The sequence below is a fragment of the Neomonachus schauinslandi genome, chromosome 7 (assembly GCF_002201575.2).
Source record: "Neomonachus schauinslandi chromosome 7, ASM220157v2, whole genome shotgun sequence".
NCBI classification, from domain to species: domain Eukaryota; kingdom Metazoa; phylum Chordata; class Mammalia; order Carnivora; family Phocidae; genus Neomonachus; species Neomonachus schauinslandi.
This window is the reverse complement of record NC_058409.1, coordinates 5,200,915-5,217,645: the sequence shown is the minus strand read 5'-3', so window position 1 is coordinate 5,217,645 and position 16,731 is coordinate 5,200,915. Positions and strand designations below refer to the sequence as shown.

The window sequence follows — 16,731 nt, the reverse complement described above, 5'->3', positions numbered from 1 at the left end:
ATCTTTACCCACAATAGTATGTAACTTGAAATCAATTACAGGGAAGAAAAACAACAAAACACAGAAGAAACACAAACATGTGGAAGCTAAACAAGATGCTACTAAACAACAAATTGGTCAAACCAAGAAATCAAAGGAGAAATTTAAAAAAGTACCTGGAGACAAATGAAAATGGAAACACAATGGTCCAAAATCTTTGGAACGCAGCAAAAGCAGTTCTAAGAAGGAAGTTTAAAGTGATACAGGCCTCCCTTCAGAACAAGAAAAATCCCAAAGAAACAATCTAACCTTAAACCTAAAGCAGCTAGAAAAAGAAGAGCAAAAGCCCAAAATCAGTCCTAGGAATGAAATAATAGAGATAAGAGTAGATTAAGTGAAATGGAGACTTAAAAAACAATAGAAAAGATCACATGAAATCAAGAGCTGGTTGTTTGAAAAGATAAACAAAACTGATAAACTTTTACCCAGACTCATCAAGAAAAAGAGAGAGGACTCAAATCAATTCAGAAATGAAAGAGGAAAAGTAATAACTGACACCACAGAAATATGAAGGACTATAAGATACGACTACCAAAAATCATATACCAACACATTGGACAACCTAAAAGAAATGGATAAATTCCTAGAAACCTATGATATTCTAAGACTGAATCAGGAAGAAATAACCAGTTCCTAGTGGTGACACTAAATTTGTAATAAAAAAACTCCCAATGAACAAAAGTCCAGGACCAGATGGCTTCACAGGGGAATTCTACCAAATATTTATTTAAACAGAGTTAATACTTAATCTTCTTAAACTATTCCAAAAAAAACAGAAGAGGAAGGAAAACTTCCATATTCATTCTTTGAGGCCAGCAGTGCCCTGATACCGAAACCAGAACAAAAGCACTACAGAGAAAACTACAGGTGAACATCTCTGATGAAGACGGATGCAAGAATCCTCAATAAAATATTGGTGAACTGAATGCAATCATCCATTAGAAGGATCTTTCACCACAGTCAAATAGGATTTATTCCAGGATGTAGAGCTGGCCCAATATCTGCAAATCAATCAATGTGATACAACATATTAACAAAATGAAGGGTAAAAACCATATGATCATCTTAATAGATGCAGAAAAAATATTTGACAAAATATAACATCCATTCGTGATAAGAACTCTCAACAAACTGGGTTCACAGGGAACATACCTCAACATCATAAAGGCCATATATAATAGACCCACAGCTAGCATCATACTCGATGGGGAAACACTGAGAGCTCTTCCTCTAAGGTCAGGAACAAGACAAGGATGTCCACTCTCCCCACTTTTATTCAACATAGAACTGGACGTCCTAGCCACAGTAATCAGACAACAAAAAGAAATAAAAGGAATTCAAGTTGGTAAGAAAGAAGTAAAACTGTCACTATTTGCAAACACATGATACTCTATACAGAAAACCTGACTCTACCAAAAAAATTTTACAACAGATAAATGAATTCAGTAAGGTTGCAGATACAAAATTAATATACAGAAGTCTGTTGTATTTCTATACACTAATAACAAAGTAGCACAAAGAGAAATTAAGAAAAAAAACCCATTTACAATTGCATCAAAAATAATAAAATATCTAAGAATAAACTTCACCAAGGGGGTAAAAAACCTATACTATGAAGACTATAAGACATGGATTGAAAAAAACTGAAGATGATAGAAAGCCAAACCATGCTCACAGACTGGAAGAATAAATACGATACTTGTACAGAAACAGATACCTACATCGATGGAACAGGACAAGAGAGCCCAGAAGTAAACCCAAGCTCATACTGTCAGTCTACCACAAAGGTGGCAAGAATATACGAATATATGATGTCTTCAACAAATGGTGTTGAGAAAACTGGACAGCTACATAGAAAGGAATGAAACCGGACCGCTTTCATAAACCACACACAAAAATAAACTCAAAATGGATTAAAGACCTAAATGTGAGAACTAAAACCATAAAAATCCAAAAAGAAAGCATAGTGCAATCTCCTGGGACATTGGCCTTAGCAACATTTTTCTGGCAAGGGAAACAAAAGTAAAAATAAACTATTGGGACAACATCAAACCAAAAAGTTTTTGCATACTGAAGGAAACCATCAATAAAATGAAATGATAACCTCCTGAATGGGAGAAGACATTTGTAAAGGAGATGTCTGATAAGGGGTTAATATCCAAAATATACAAAGAACTCCTACAATAAACCACAGCTAAAAATAATCTGATTAAAAATGGACAGAAGACCCATTTACATGTTTTCCTACAGAAGACATCCAGATGGCCAACAGACAAGTGATTGGTGCAGCCACTGTGAAAAGCAGACTGGAGGTTCCTCAAAAAAGTAAAAATAGAAATATTATAGGATCCAGTAATTTCACCGAAGAAAATGAAAATACAAATTCGAAGAGATACCTGCACCATTGTTTACCGCAGCATTATTTCCAAAGGGCCAAGATATGGAAGCAGCCCGTGTCCATCAACGGATGAATGGATAAAGTGTGTGTGTACACACAACGGAGTATTACTCAGCCATCGAAAAGAATGGGATCTTGCCATTTGCAACAACATGGATGGATCTAGAGGGTATCATGCTAAGTGAAGTAAGTCAGAAAGTGAAAGACAAAAACTATATGATTTCACTTATATGTGGAATCCAGAAAACAAACCAGAAAAAGACAAAAAAATACAGAGAACAAACTGGTGGCTTCTAGAAGGGTGGGGCATGGAAGAAATAGGTAAAGGAGATTAAGAGGTAAAATTTCCACTTACAAATTAAATAAGTCATGGGGATGAAAAATATAGCACGGGCAATATAGTCAATAATACTGTAATCATGGGGTGCCTGGGTGGCTCAATTGATTAAGCAACTGCCTTCGGCTTATGATCCTGGAGTCCCAGGATCGAGTCCCGCATCGGACTCCCTGCTCGGCAGGGAGTCTGCTTCTCCCTCTGACCCTCCCTCCTCTCATGCTCTATCTCATTCTCTCTCTCAAATAAATAAAATCTTAAAAAAAAAAAAGGAAGAGCAAAAATTCTCAATGCTTTAGAAAAAAAATAATACTGTAATCATGTTGTACGGTGATAAGATGATGACTTCACTTTTCATGATGAGCTCTGTGTAATTGAACTTGATTCACTGTGTTGTACACCTGCAACTAATGTCAACTAAACTTCAATTTAAAAAAGAAAACAAGGACTGGGGGCCTGGGTGGCTCAGTCGGTTAAGTGTCTGCTTTCAGCTCAGGTCATGATCCCAGGGTCCTGGGATCGAGCCCCGCATCGGGCTCCTTGCTCAGCGGGGAGTCTCCCTCTCCCCTCCTGCTTGTGCTCTCTCTCTCTAATAAATAAAAAAAATAAAAAAAAAAAAGAAAGAAAAGAAAACCAGGACAAAAACCATGAACAGGCAAGAACAGGAAATACGAAAGGCTAAAGAACATACGAAGGGATGCTGCAGACACTCACTAGGCGAACAAACGCATATAAAACAAGCACACTCAGAATACAGATGTCAGCAGACCTCGCTGTAGGGGGGTGCGTGCTGGTGCAGCCCTTCTGGAAAGCAATGCAGCTGGGCTTCCACAAACCAAGGACCCAAAGCATGGGCCAGAGAGACGCGCCCCCGCACCCCTTCAGAGCCCCTGGGGGGGGGGTGGGACGTGTAGACCAGCCGCCATGGGGGTGTTCGTGCTGGCAGAGTGGCAGGAACAGTGTCCACCACTGCGGGGATGGGCAAGCAGCAGTGACCGCATACACCAGGACTAACCCCTTCAAAGCCCAAACCAGGTGCACCCCGGCTGCGTGTAGCTCTGAGGGGGAAAAAGGAAGAGAGCCACGCACAATACCACCCATGTAAATTACAATTCACGTACTCAAGATGATGTGCATTTTAGAATGACAACTATCCATACAAAATAAACACTCTAGAACATAGGCCCAGAGGAACAAGGATGGGAGTGGGCATGAGAAAAGAAAACAAGGGGTGTTTTATGACAGCAGACCCCACACCGAGGGACACTCGCGAAGCCCGAGCCAAGAAACGTACAGTATGCAGCACTGACTCAGCAGACCAGGGCCGGGCGCCGGCAAAGCAGGGGTGACAAGCCGGGGAGCCGGTGACCCTTGTTAATCGTGGCGAACAATGAGCAAAACTACCACTTGCCCCAGCCCGGACGTGGAAGCCATGCCAATCGCGCCAGGGCTCCAGGGGCCGTGGCTGTGAAGAGCCGGGGCGCAGCCACGGGGGCCGTGAACGAGGGGGCTGTGGAGACAGGAGCGGAGTCCAAGGGTAGGGGCCGGATGGGTTAGAAAAGCTACCTGCTTCTGCGCCCTGAAGGAAGTGAGAGAAACTGGCAAGTGAGCCCCGGAGGCCCCACGGCATCCTGCAGCAGGTCAGGGGTGCGGGCCACTGAGGGGAAGGAGGGAGCGAAGGAGGGAGAGACTGAGGCAGGCACGAGAACTGCGCTTAATAAACGGGCCACTAAACTGTGGGCACCGACACACGGACTGAGGGGAAGCACACACACACAATGACCGAGGGGACTGCACTGTCAAAAACCCACAGTCAGGCCCGAAGAACATCTGTGACTGTTTGATCCTTCAGACAACCTCCAGGCCAGCAAACCAATGCCAGGAAGGAGCCGGCCGCAACAGGTGCGTGGCCACCAGGAAGGCCCCGCGCCCCTTGCGAGCCCGCTTCCCGTGGGCCACGGAGACGGTGGACGTCTCAGGGACCACGGCGGTCCGCGGACAAGTTCTTCATGCGACAGAGGGAGGGGAGCCTTCACAGTTCCTGCCCAGAGATGCGGTGAGGGCCGCGGCCGGCCGGGGTCTGCCCTGTGTGTCCCTAGTTTCCCTTGGCATATAGGCATTTGGCAATCGTGTTTTGGCCCCACCATTCTATGCTGGGCAGGATGGGTCAATGTGAAAGACAGCTGGTCTTGTGGTTCAAACACAGGCCTGGTGGGCTCCGTGCAGAGTGCTGCCTGACACCCAGGGGCTGTGGACAGTGAGGACTCTGGGACTGGACGGGACTTCCAGGAGCTCGTGGGGCCGATGGGGGAGAGCGACAACCATGGCTATTAACCCTTGTGCTCCCCTTCATCGGGCTGGCAGCCCAGACACGCCGGCCCCAGGCTCTGCTCGCAGCCATGCCTGGCCATGCTGCCTTGCCCTTTGCTGTGGAATCCAATGGAATGATGTGTGCAACTTCTCTGTCTGGGAGGAAATCCTGCCTCTGGACTTCTGCTTTTCTCTCCCCTTCCGCCAGCAAGCACGGCAGCTGGAGCCTGGGTCCCTGAGGGACCACTGGTCTGGAATGCTATTTTAGGGTCTGCTAAGTTATTATGGCAGGATGGCTTCCCCTAATGTGCATTAAGATTACGTTTACAGACGAACCCAAAGCAGAAAAAAACACGAACAAATTAAAACAGAGCATGTGCAGGAGGGAAAACAGCGAAACTGTTTTCCATTTTCTCCCTATACTTTAATTTCCAACTGCTGCTACTATGATAATGTCAGTTACATAACAGTTTTAAAAAGGCAGAACAAAAGAACACACGTGTGTCTGCCCTCACGCCATCTCTCACACAGATGCATGACAGCTAGAGAAGAGGAAGTGGAACAGTGTGGGCATTAAAAACAGAAAACAGAACTTAAAAAAAAAAAAAAAGTTTTGAGGCCAGAGGATAGTCCTGGGCGCTGCCGTAGCTTCTGAGCAAGAAAGCTTTGTGATTTTATTTTTTATTTTAAAGATTTTTTATTTGAGAGAGAGTGTGAGCAGGGGGAGGGAGCAGAGGAAGAGGGAGATGCAGGCTCCCCGCTGAGCAGGGAGCCCAATGTGGGGCTCGATCCCAGGACCCTGGATCATGACCTGAGCTGAAGGCAGACGCTTAATGCCTGAGCCACCCAGGCGCCCAAGCTTTGCGATTTTAGATGCTAGCTTTCAAACCGTGGCATGATCGACTCTTTCTGGGCTAGGTCCCCTGGACCCCTCCAACACGATAGGAGAGGTGAGCAGCTAGCTGTGCGGCTGGAGACTTGGCAAGATCAGTGTCTCGGCAAAGCTTGAAAAGACCATACTAACTTATATTGCTCCTTACTCCGCTTCTCCATCTTCTGGGGGCAGACAACTAGTCACTGAAGCAGAAGGAGACAGACACTAGGGAGACATGAAGGGAACAACAGGCCGAATGCGGGTCTGGATTCAGAAGACACAGTTGCGCTGTCGGCTCTACTTAGGAGCTGGGCCAGCCCAGGCACGTGATGCAGTCACTGAGTTCTGCCCTGTCACTTACGTTCCTCCACGTTATAAACTTTTCTTGGGGACTAATGGGAGGCCCAAATAAAATAAGCGCAGGAACGTGCAATAGGGCCTAGGGACTGGGCCCACCGCATGCGAGCGCCTCACAGATGTGTCCTCCCTCTCCTGCAGGAAGAGCGGGGACAGACCAAGAGGCAGTGTGCGACAAGCAGCAGGAAGCCAGGCTGTAGGACTGTGGGACGGACACAAAGCCAACTCCCACCTGAACTTTGTGGAACATCTGTAAATTAATCGCTTTGACTTCTTCCAGCTGCTGACGGAGGGCGACCAGGGTGTCCTGCTTCTCGTGCGTGTCCTTTTCTAGCAGCTTCATGGCAATTTCCATTTCCGTCTTCATTCCAATCTGTAACTCCAGTTCTTTTTCTAGTTCCTTAAGAGAGTATTGATAACGAAAGTGTTACTGAAGTAGACACAGAGGTGTGTTTACCTGAGGCTGTATCCTGGGAATTGCCAGAAATAAAAAACCCAAAGTCAGAACAGGTTAGGGAAATTTATGAGAGTCTGTCTGGAGCACTACTAGATTAAGTTTTTCCCTTTTTCTCATTGTATAATGAACTGGCTCTGTATGCAGACAACAGAAAGCTGGTAGGTGGCACTCAGCCTCGAGTTCTAGCAACCATGTTCTTTAAACCTGAAAACTAGAACGCACAGCCTGAAAGAATGTCTGCTCAGCATTGTGACGCTGCCATGTCAGAGTTTTTGGAATGGGCTGCTAGATTAAGGCCAACAAGGGTGCGACCATGCTGAACTAGTTCTGTCCTGGGTAACTCAGGACACACGTCTCCACATCGGTGCAAAGAAGCAAAGAAACAAAGCAGATCCAAGACCTGGGTCTAATAAAAAACACTGGCTGGGGGGCGCCTGGGTAGCTCAGTCATTAAGGGGCTCAGGTCATGAAACCAGGGTCCTGGGACTGAGCCCTGCATCAGGCTCCCTGCTCAGTGGGAAGCCTGTTTCTCCCTCTGCCCCTGCCTGCTACTCCCTCTGCTTGTGTGCTCTGTCAAATAAATAAATAAAAATCTTAAAAAAAACCCAAAAAAACAAAACAAAACAAAACACTGGCTGGGGCGCCTGGCTGGCTCAGTTGGTAGCACCCGCAACTCCTGATCAGGGTTGTGAGTTCAAGCCCCATGATGGGTATGGTGCCTACTAAAATAACACAAAAAACAAAATACTGGTCACTAGCATGGAGGTTAGGTGGAAAGAAACAGACTAGAGGCTATGACTGAGGGAGCTGTACTGGCAAAACCACCATGAATCTGGTCTCACGGTGATCCCTGACAAAGGTTTATAAAATCGGAAAAAACGCAGAACTTAGTGGTAAACTAAGTAACCCCTTAAAAAAAATTTTTTTTTTTTTAAAGGGACAATTTCTGCTTCTCCATGAATATATTTTTTCACACTTTAAAAACTTTATATAGGGCTCCTGGGTGGCTCAGATGGTTAAGCATCTGCTTTTGGCTCAGGTGATGATCCCAGGGTTCTGGGATCGAGTCCCAAATCGGGCTCCCTGCTCAGCGGGAAGCCTGCTTCTTCCTCTCCCTCTGCTGCTCCCCCTGCTTGTGGTTTTTTGCTCTCTCAAGTAAATAAAATCTTTAAAGAAAAACTAAAAAAAACAAAAAAACAAAAACTTTATATGAAAAATTAAAATTTTTTTTAAAAAAAGATTTTATTTGAGAGAACGAGACAAAGGAGAGCATGAGTTGGGGAGAGGCAGAGGGAGAAGCAGACTGCCCTCTGAGCAGGTAGTCCGACTCCGGGCTGGATCCCACCACCCTGAGATCATGATCCCAACCGAGGGCAGATGCTTAACCGACTGAACCACCCAGGTATCCCAAAAACCTCATTTGTTTTTAAAAGCAGATCTAAGCACGTGTGTGAAACGTGCAGACCAAGAACGTGGCGGGCTACCGGGGAATACCTTCTAAAGACACTCAGTCCTGTACACTCACCAAACGGACTTTCTTCTCTTCTTTTAGCTGCTTCCACACATCACTATACATTTCATCCAGACCTTGCCGAGTTTGCTTGTAAGTCTCCAGCTCAACTTTTGTGTCTTGTTTCGTTATCTGTATCAAACAAGAACACCCAGAGAAATGGTTTGCTTAGGGAAGTGAACTAACTACAAAGTGTTTTAAAATACGCCATAGGGATGCCCGGCTGGCTGAGTTGGTAAAGCATGTGACCCTTCGTCTCAGGGTCATGAGTTCAAAGCCCCACCTTGGGCATGGAGCCTATTTAAACTAAGAGAAAAAAAAAAAAATTAAAAAAAAGAATGCCGTAATTTTTAAAGATGTAGGATAATTTCTATTTTTTAAGCATACTAGAGAAAGGTTAAAAGACATTTCAAAAAATTCTTTGAACTTGAAGGATGAAAGCAAGCCAACAGACTTTTGAAAAGTTAGGTTCAGAAAATGATTTGTACTTAGTTTTCGTTAAAGCAGAGCAGTTGTTCTCAGTGGGCAAGGCCCCCACCCGGCCCGGATTCGTTCACCCGGCATGTTGCTCAGCACTGGGCGACTTTCGAGACGCACCAGCTACGGCCTCCCGGTCCTCTGGTCCTCAGGTGAGAGGGCTGCCGGCCAGCAGCCCTGCCGCACAGCAAAGCGGGTCTCCAGCGCCGGGAGGTGCAACGCCTGGGGCAGCAGTGCTGGGGGAGGGCCCACCGACGGGACAGGCGGGCGCCGGGGCGGCCTCACAGAGCCCCCGGTAAAGGGGGCCGAGGCTCCGAGCTCGGGGCCCACAGGTGCGGGAGCAGCGGTCCACGCGGCCCGCAGGCGAAGAGGGCGGAGCAGGGGCACCAAGCATGGCAGCGGCACACTGCGCGCGGCCCTCGTCACCACCGCTCACGGAGCTTCCGGTTGGCCGGGGACGCGCGCGCGCGCAGCCTGCGTCACCACCGCACAGGGAGGTTGCGGTCGGCCCAGGACGCGCGCGCGCGCTGCCTGCGTCACCACCCCGCAGGGAGCTTGAGGTCTGCCGGGGACGCGCGCGTGCGTGCGGCCTGCGCCACCACCCCGCAGGGAGCTTGAGGTCGGCCGGGGACGCGCGCGTGCGTGCCCCCTGCGTCACCACCGCACAGGGAGCTTGAGGTCTGTCGGGGACGCGCGCGTGAATGACGTGCGCGTGCGTGTGGCGCGCCACCCTGCCGTGGGGCCAGCATCTCACCTCCACGCTCTTCTCGCTTCTTTCGCGAATTAACTCGTTTTGTTCTCTTAACTGTTGCTGCTCTTCTTGAAGCGAACAAATCCGGTCTGTTGCAGCTGAAAGCTGATGAAGAAAGATTTTTATGTTTCTTAACGTCAAAATTAATCTTACCGTTCCAAATTTAAAAGCTGACGTCTGGCACCTTCGCAAGTGACAATGGATTTCCACGTATTTGATATTTTGTTTTTTATTTTATTTCTTGGTTTTAAATAGGTAGTATACTGACACAGTTTTAAAAAAACGAGAGCAAACTAGTTAATGTGGGCAAAAATTTACGGACAGAAACTGTGACAGACACTTGAATGTCCAATACTGGAGAAAAGGTTTAACGAATGGCAGTGGGCGCCACTGGGCAGACAAACATGTAGTTATGAGAATGTCTGCAAAGGCTTTTAGTGACTTGAGAACATACTTAGGGTGAAATGTCGATAAGGAAAAAAGGTGGGTTTATAAAGGATGTTCTCATCTCTAAATAAAAAAAAATCACCTAGGTTAAAAATGGGTAGGAAAAGTTGGGGACTATGTAAACACCAATGATAACACTAGCTCTTACTTAGCAAAGGGATTATGGGCTTTTGAAGTGTTTCCAGCCAAGAAGCAAAAGGGTATTTTATCCCTAGCGGGAGAGTGAAAGCCTCTGGGGGAGGAATCACAACCAAACCACTGAAGGCAGGCCCTGGAGAGCATCTTCCTGTCCGTGAGTTACCACAGTTTAGGGCAAAGTGTATACAAACAGGACACCTTCGCAGACCTGCTGAGGGGAGGCTCTCAGGAGAGGCAGGCAGAGGCGTGAGCACACCCACCGACCTCTCCTTATCCAGCCTCCGAACCCAGCCTGGAGAGAGAAGCGCGGGCTGGGGGAGGGGAAAGAAGACCGAAACTGGCTGTGCTCTTGGCGTCACTCACTGAGGGGGGCCCTGAGGCACTGAACTCCTTGCTCCTCGTCGTCAACAGCATCTAAGTCCAAGTGGACTCAGAACCCACGACTAACCATAAGTTGCTGCACCTAAATAAGAAACTTTAAGGCTCTAGGAGGTGCTAGTTGCTACCAGGGAAGAAGCAGGCAGAAGTCGGACGCTAATTCCCATCCGCGCTCTGAAGATGGAGAGAGCACACCCTGAAGAGAGAGACTTTTCTCTAAAGCGTGTTTTCTATTACAATTGTTGACCTTTAAAGAAAAAAATAACCCAGCTGTTTAGCTCCAAAAGCTAAAATTAGACCATCACTGAAAGTATGCCACCTCACCAGGGAGAACAAAGAATCAATCTGTTTGATCTAAAATCAACTAATGTCTCCACACGCCAAGTGTATTAGGCACATTTATATAACACTTACCTAATTTCTACAACAACATTGTGAGGTATGGGTTATCATCTAATCTGGAGATGAGAACATGAGGCCCAAAGACCTGCCTACCTAAACTGAGGCCCAGAGGCCCACCCACCCAAGGGAAAAGGGGTCCTCCAATTCTAAGTGTGGTGAAGCTGCTCCCGGGAAGCCCATCTATGAAGGCCACCTTTGAATCTCCTTCTCCTCGCACAAATCTGAGCTCCTCTCCTTAAAGCTTTTCAGGGCTGGCCCCATGGGAGAGAGCAGTCAGTTTAAAGGATGCCTTAAATTGGGCCCTCCATACAGAGGCATGCTCTGCGTCTCTCCTTTGGCCGTAACCTGCCTCCACACCGAGGTGGGGGTCACGCCCTGGCCCCTGTCACAGCCCTCTTCCTCCCCAGGGAGACCTGGTGGGGAGGCCCGAGTAGCCAGGGACCGCTACCTGTGGAAAGCCTCAGAAAGGCTGAGCAACCCCCCTCCTGCTAACAGGAGACAAGATGTGTCCACCAAGAAGACTGCCGGGCAGCTGGCAGCAAGCTTTCTTCCTCGGCCTCAGCCCTCCTTCTTCCTGTCCTTTCATTCTCTCTCTTCCTAGTGAGAAAGCAGAGAAAGACCACACTGTGGGGAGACTGGTTCCATGCTCCTGAGAGGCCGAAACACAGAAGGGGTGGGCGAGGGTTACTTTTACCTCGTAACAGAGTCTGTGCCTTCTGGGCAGCAGGGGGACAGACTACATCAGAGGAAGGTGGGTAAAGAGGAAGAGAGAAGCACATTCACCACAGGAGCTGGGCTTTCCCAAGGACGCCTGGTTTTCCCCGGGTGCACTGTGAGGTGGTAAAACCTAAGTCCCTTAGAACTGGCTCATGATCAGCTGCACCGGCTCACGGGAAGCCCCAGACAGCGCTGAACACGGACATTCTGAGGATGCAGAACTCTGAGAACACCTGACCCCCCCCCGCCCCGTGCAGTTCAACCCAAACTTAGCAATTCCCATTCCGACCAGCGAGAAGCTCTGCTCGGATACACCAACCATACCGTCTCTTCACCTTGGGCCATTCTGTTCTAAGAACTTCAGTAAGTTACAAACCTCTTCTTGAAGCTTTGAATTCGTCTTTTCCAAGCCATCTATCTTGCTTTGAAGATCCCCAACTGTGCAGCTAGAGAAAACAACACATTAAGTAGCAGTGAGCTTATAAAGGCTGTCTCCCCAGCCTGTGAACGATGAGAACAGATTCCTAGGTTTCCTGTGCGATGGATGGAGAGTCGAGGGTCTCCAACGAACTCAGAGATGAGAATTCTAAATATGTATGTATGTGTGCATGTGTATACATTTACTACAAAGATTTCAATGTCTTTCTCCCAAAATACGCTATCCATTTCTCTTTTAGCCAACTGGAAAAGAAATAGTTTTTTTCCTCCCTAACACGATAGATGGGAACCAAAAGGTGCTGGCGGCCATGTATCTAGATCAATATCTGTAACAAGATATTGGTACTTTGGGGTTGTAGGAGCAAAGGTGGTTTTTTAATTTTTTTTTTTACACTTTGCCTCATTTTTCAAATACTCTTTAATCTGTACTACTTTCCTACCGAAAAACATGTCAAACGAATGTAAATTTGATAAAAAAATATAGCAACATTAACAAGCAGTAACTTCCTTTTTGGATGATGTGCCAGGCCCTGTTTGTTCTAAGCACTTCCAATGCATCAGCTCATGTGACCCTCCCCATGACACTGTGGGCAAATCTTACTGTTTCCTATTTCACAGATGAGAAAACCGTAACTTTACACTGGAAAACTCACTCACGATCATCCCCCTCTGGAGGGGCGCCAGGATCTGAATCCAGGTGGTCCGGCTCCAGAACCTGTACTTTTAGGCAACAGGCCCTACTGCCCCAAACTGGTGCCTTTTGCCAGTGAGGGGAGGACAAAGAAACAAACCTGGCGAGGCTAATGAATCAAGGTTCGAGCATTGAGGGGGGAGAAAAATTAAAACACAGTGACGCAAAATGAGAAAGGGAACACAAAAGATATGGAGGGAATTACAGGGTTTGTTTTTGCTTTTGTTTTTTTAAGTAGGCGCCAAAATCAGGGTGAAGCCCAACGGGGGGCGGCGGGGAGCTTGAAGTTATGACTGAGATCGAGACCTGATCCAAGATCAAGCATCAGATGCTTAACCGACTGAACCACCCAGGCTCCCTGGGAATTACAAATTTTAAAAGTATACAATTTTCAGGTTTTTTTTTTTAAAGATTTTATTTTTTTGACAGAGACAGCGAGAGAGGGAAACAAGCAGGGGGAGTGGGAGAGGGAGCAGGCTTCCTGCTGAGCAGGGAGCCCGATGCGGGGCTCCATCCCAGGATCCTGGGATCATGACCTGAGCTGAAGGCGGACGCTTAACGACTGAGCCACCCAGGTGCCCCACAATTTTCAGTTCTATTCCAACTGTGTAACTTAGAAGATGTCACTAAAATTTATGCTTTTCTTAGAAAATCTAAATGACCAAAAGAGACATATCCTCAGAAGGAAAAAATATAGATAACCAAACTTAGGAAAAACTGAAAAGTTGGCAAAGTACTGCCTCAATAAAGGCTTTGAGCTTCACATTTTCTGTTTTCTTTAAGAAAAAAATTTTTAAAGTAATTTCTACACCCAATATGGGGCTCAAACTCACAACCTTGGGATCAAGAGTCGCATGCTCCACCGGCTAAGCCAACCAGGTGCCCCGAGTTTTGTGTTTTCAAGGAGCAAATAATGCTCACGAACCAGAAACTCTTCCCAATTCATTTTGTGAAGCTGCACAACCCTGACACCATGCCAGAGAAGAAAAACTACAGAATAATTATGTCAGTTTACATATTAAAAAATGATTTTTAAAACTACTCTCAAGGCGTGCCTGGGTGGCTCAGTCGGTTAAGTGTCTGCTTCCAGCTCAGGTCGTGATCCCAGAGTCCTGGGATTGGGCCCTGAGGTAGGCGCCCAGCTCAGAAGGGTGTCTGCTTCACCCTCTCCCTCTGCCTCTCCTCCCACTCATGCTCTCTCTCTCACAAATGAATAAAATCTTTAAAAAATAAAACTACAATCAAGTAGAGTTTATCCCTGTGATACAGAAATGGCTCAGTATGAAGACATCTACTAATCAAACACAGATTAAGGGATAAAAGTCATGATTACCGTAACGATGAGAAAGGGCATTTGCTAAAATCTGACCTCTGTTCCTTATAAAAATGCTCCATAAATGAGGGACCTATCAAGAATCTCTCACAATAGCAGCCAACGTCACACCTAAGGAGACCGTGGAGCAGCTCTCCCATTTTGCAATGACGTGCCAGCTCCCTGAGCTGTCTCTCGGGCGCTTGGGGCAGCCGGGCTGCTCCCGTGGAGCAGGGCTACGGTGCACCGCACACTCTTGGGAGGGGATTCAGAGACACAGCGACAACAGGTCTCCCCACCAATCAGACTGAGCATCTCTGCCCACTCGCCACCAACACCGCCCTCGGCCAGTGCTTCATGAAACAGAACAGCAGCTTTCCAATAAACTGAAAAATCAAGGTACAGACGCCTGCTATTTGCTACTGAACTGTCGTCAAAGGTCTAGCCTGGTGGTTTTCCAACCCTTTTATCATCCTGCCCCAGCACCCCAGAGGGATGCATGCTGATTCCCAGCAGGAACAGTGCTTCCCAACTTCCAACTGGGTGGCTGAGGGGTGGGGGATGGAGACTCAAGGTGTAATCTGTTTGCTTTCTACATTGCCTAACTGCACAAAACAAAGAACCTAAGAATTCCCAAAGCTCCTTATCAAGAAATCATACTTCTCCAGTCTGTACACACAAGCATGATAACCTTCTTTCTTGGATTGGAAAAAAAGTCAGTTATGAATATATATGGCGATTCAAAAATGTTCCATGAAATGATTATCGGGTATTGAGAAGGAACTGTAACACTGGAAAAAGGAGCGAGTCCTACCTTAAGTGCCGGTTAAGTTCTTCCACGTAATTTTTTTGATCAAGGACATCAGTAATTCTTTCGTGCCTTTTAAAAAGAGCATAAAAAGAGAGAAATTCCTTTAATTCGTGGCTAATACTTTGTAACCATCCCCCAATGTGCGGATCACCTTGAGGAAGTACCAGTATCATGACTGGAAGCCTTACCAATGACATAATCAATTAACACGCATTTTGTGTGTTATGTGTATTATATACTCCGATCTTACAATGAAATAAGTTAAAGAAAGTGTTATTAAGAATATCATAAGGTGGAGGGGGGCGCCTGGATGGTGCAGTCAGTTAAGTGGCCGACTCCTGATTTTGGCTTAGGTCTGATCTCAGGTTTGTGAGATCGAACCCCGAGCCAGGCTCCACGCTCAGCGCAGCGTCTGCTTGGGATTCTCTCTCCCTCTCCTTCTGCCCCTCCCTCCCCTTCTCTAAAATAAATAAATCTTAAAAAAAAAAAATCATAAGGAAAACACACTTACAGTGCTGTCCTGTATTTACTGAAAAAGAAAATCTGTGTATAAGTAGACTTGTGCAGTTCGTACCTGTGTTGTTCAGGGGGCAGCTGTATACACTTCTCAGTATCATACTTTCCTCACTCGATAATACCTTGTGGAAATCCCTGTAAGTCTACTATACCCCGTCGGTCAAATTTGTTATGGCTGCATAATATGTCACAGAGTGGAATATTTTGAATGCTCCATAATTTATTCAATTATCTCCTTATTGATAATCAGTTTATTTCCATTTCTTTACATTAACTATATATCAATTTTATTTTAAGTAATCTTTATACCCAACACGGGGCTCAAACTTGCAATCCCAAGATCAAGAGTTGCATGCTCTACCGACCGAGCCTGCCAGGCGCCCCAAGAATACATTTTTGTTTAAGTCTCAAGTGGGTGAATCCTTGTACTCAAGATGCCTGAAGCATTAATGGGGTTCCCACTGCCAGCTAAGGTGTGCTGCTGGGACAGAGACCGTGAGAATCCTTACGGGAACACGTTGCAAAGACAGGTGGCAAAAGAGTCAAACACAGCCCAAGGGTTTACAGTGAAACTCCCCCCCCCCATGCCGGCCCCCGGCCAATTCCTCTCCAGGCAGCCAGTGTGAGCAGGTCCATATGCTCCTCTAGAAGCAGGCCATGCGCGTGGAAGTGCAACATATGCATATGGATGTATATTCTTTATCATAATTCAAATGGTAGCAAGTTATATACACTGTTTGCTTTGTTTACTTCTCTTTTTTCCCAGAATAGCTCCTTTAAAAGAATGCTCTTGGAGGAGAAGAATGAAGGGGGGGAAATCAGAGGGGGACACGAACCATGAGAGACAATGGACTCTGAGAAACAAACTGAGGGTTCTTAGAGGGGAGGCAGGTGGGAGGATGGGTTAGCCTGGTGATGGGTATTAAAGAGGGCACGTTCTGCATGGAGCAGTGGGTGTTATATGCAAACAATGAATCATAGAACACTACATCTAAAACTAATGATGTATGGGGATTAACATAACAATAAAAAACACTGGCATAAAGTAAAAAAAATAAAAATAAAAATAAAAGAATGCTCGTTAGCAGCACGAAGGAGAGCTACACGTGGCATGAAGAGACATCCAAGACACACCAGGATCAAAGGACAAGCCCAAAGGCAACTTATGTCTACATAATAGTACTGTCCCATTCATATTCAAACAAACCATAAGGCAAATTGTACTACCAACAAATATATCCCCGCAAGGCATTTAGAAAAGCCCTGGGAGGAGACACGAGAAGCTTCCTCTGAGGGGACTGAGCTGGAGATGGGGGGACAGTGTGAATGGGGACGTTTCACTTGTCCTCTCTATTCTGCAGAGCTCAATTCCTT

At 46.4% G+C, this 16,731-nt stretch overlaps 1 protein-coding gene across 1 annotated transcript in view; it reads right to left on the bottom strand.

Moving 5' to 3' along the window:
- The window catches only part of RUFY1 (RUN and FYVE domain containing 1), a 57,591-nt gene that overhangs the window by 17,726 nt on the left and 23,134 nt on the right, over positions 1 to 16,731 (bottom strand). Inside the window, exons 7-11 of the mRNA XM_021690917.1 lie at positions 14,845 to 14,910; positions 11,966 to 12,035; positions 9,511 to 9,612; positions 8,295 to 8,411; positions 6,545 to 6,712 (exon numbers count right to left, since the gene is read on the bottom strand). Of these exons, the coding sequence (XP_021546592.1) occupies positions 6,545 to 6,712; positions 8,295 to 8,411; positions 9,511 to 9,612; positions 11,966 to 12,035; positions 14,845 to 14,910 (523 nt within the window). The remainder of the gene's footprint in view (positions 1 to 6,544; positions 6,713 to 8,294; positions 8,412 to 9,510; positions 9,613 to 11,965; positions 12,036 to 14,844; positions 14,911 to 16,731) is intronic.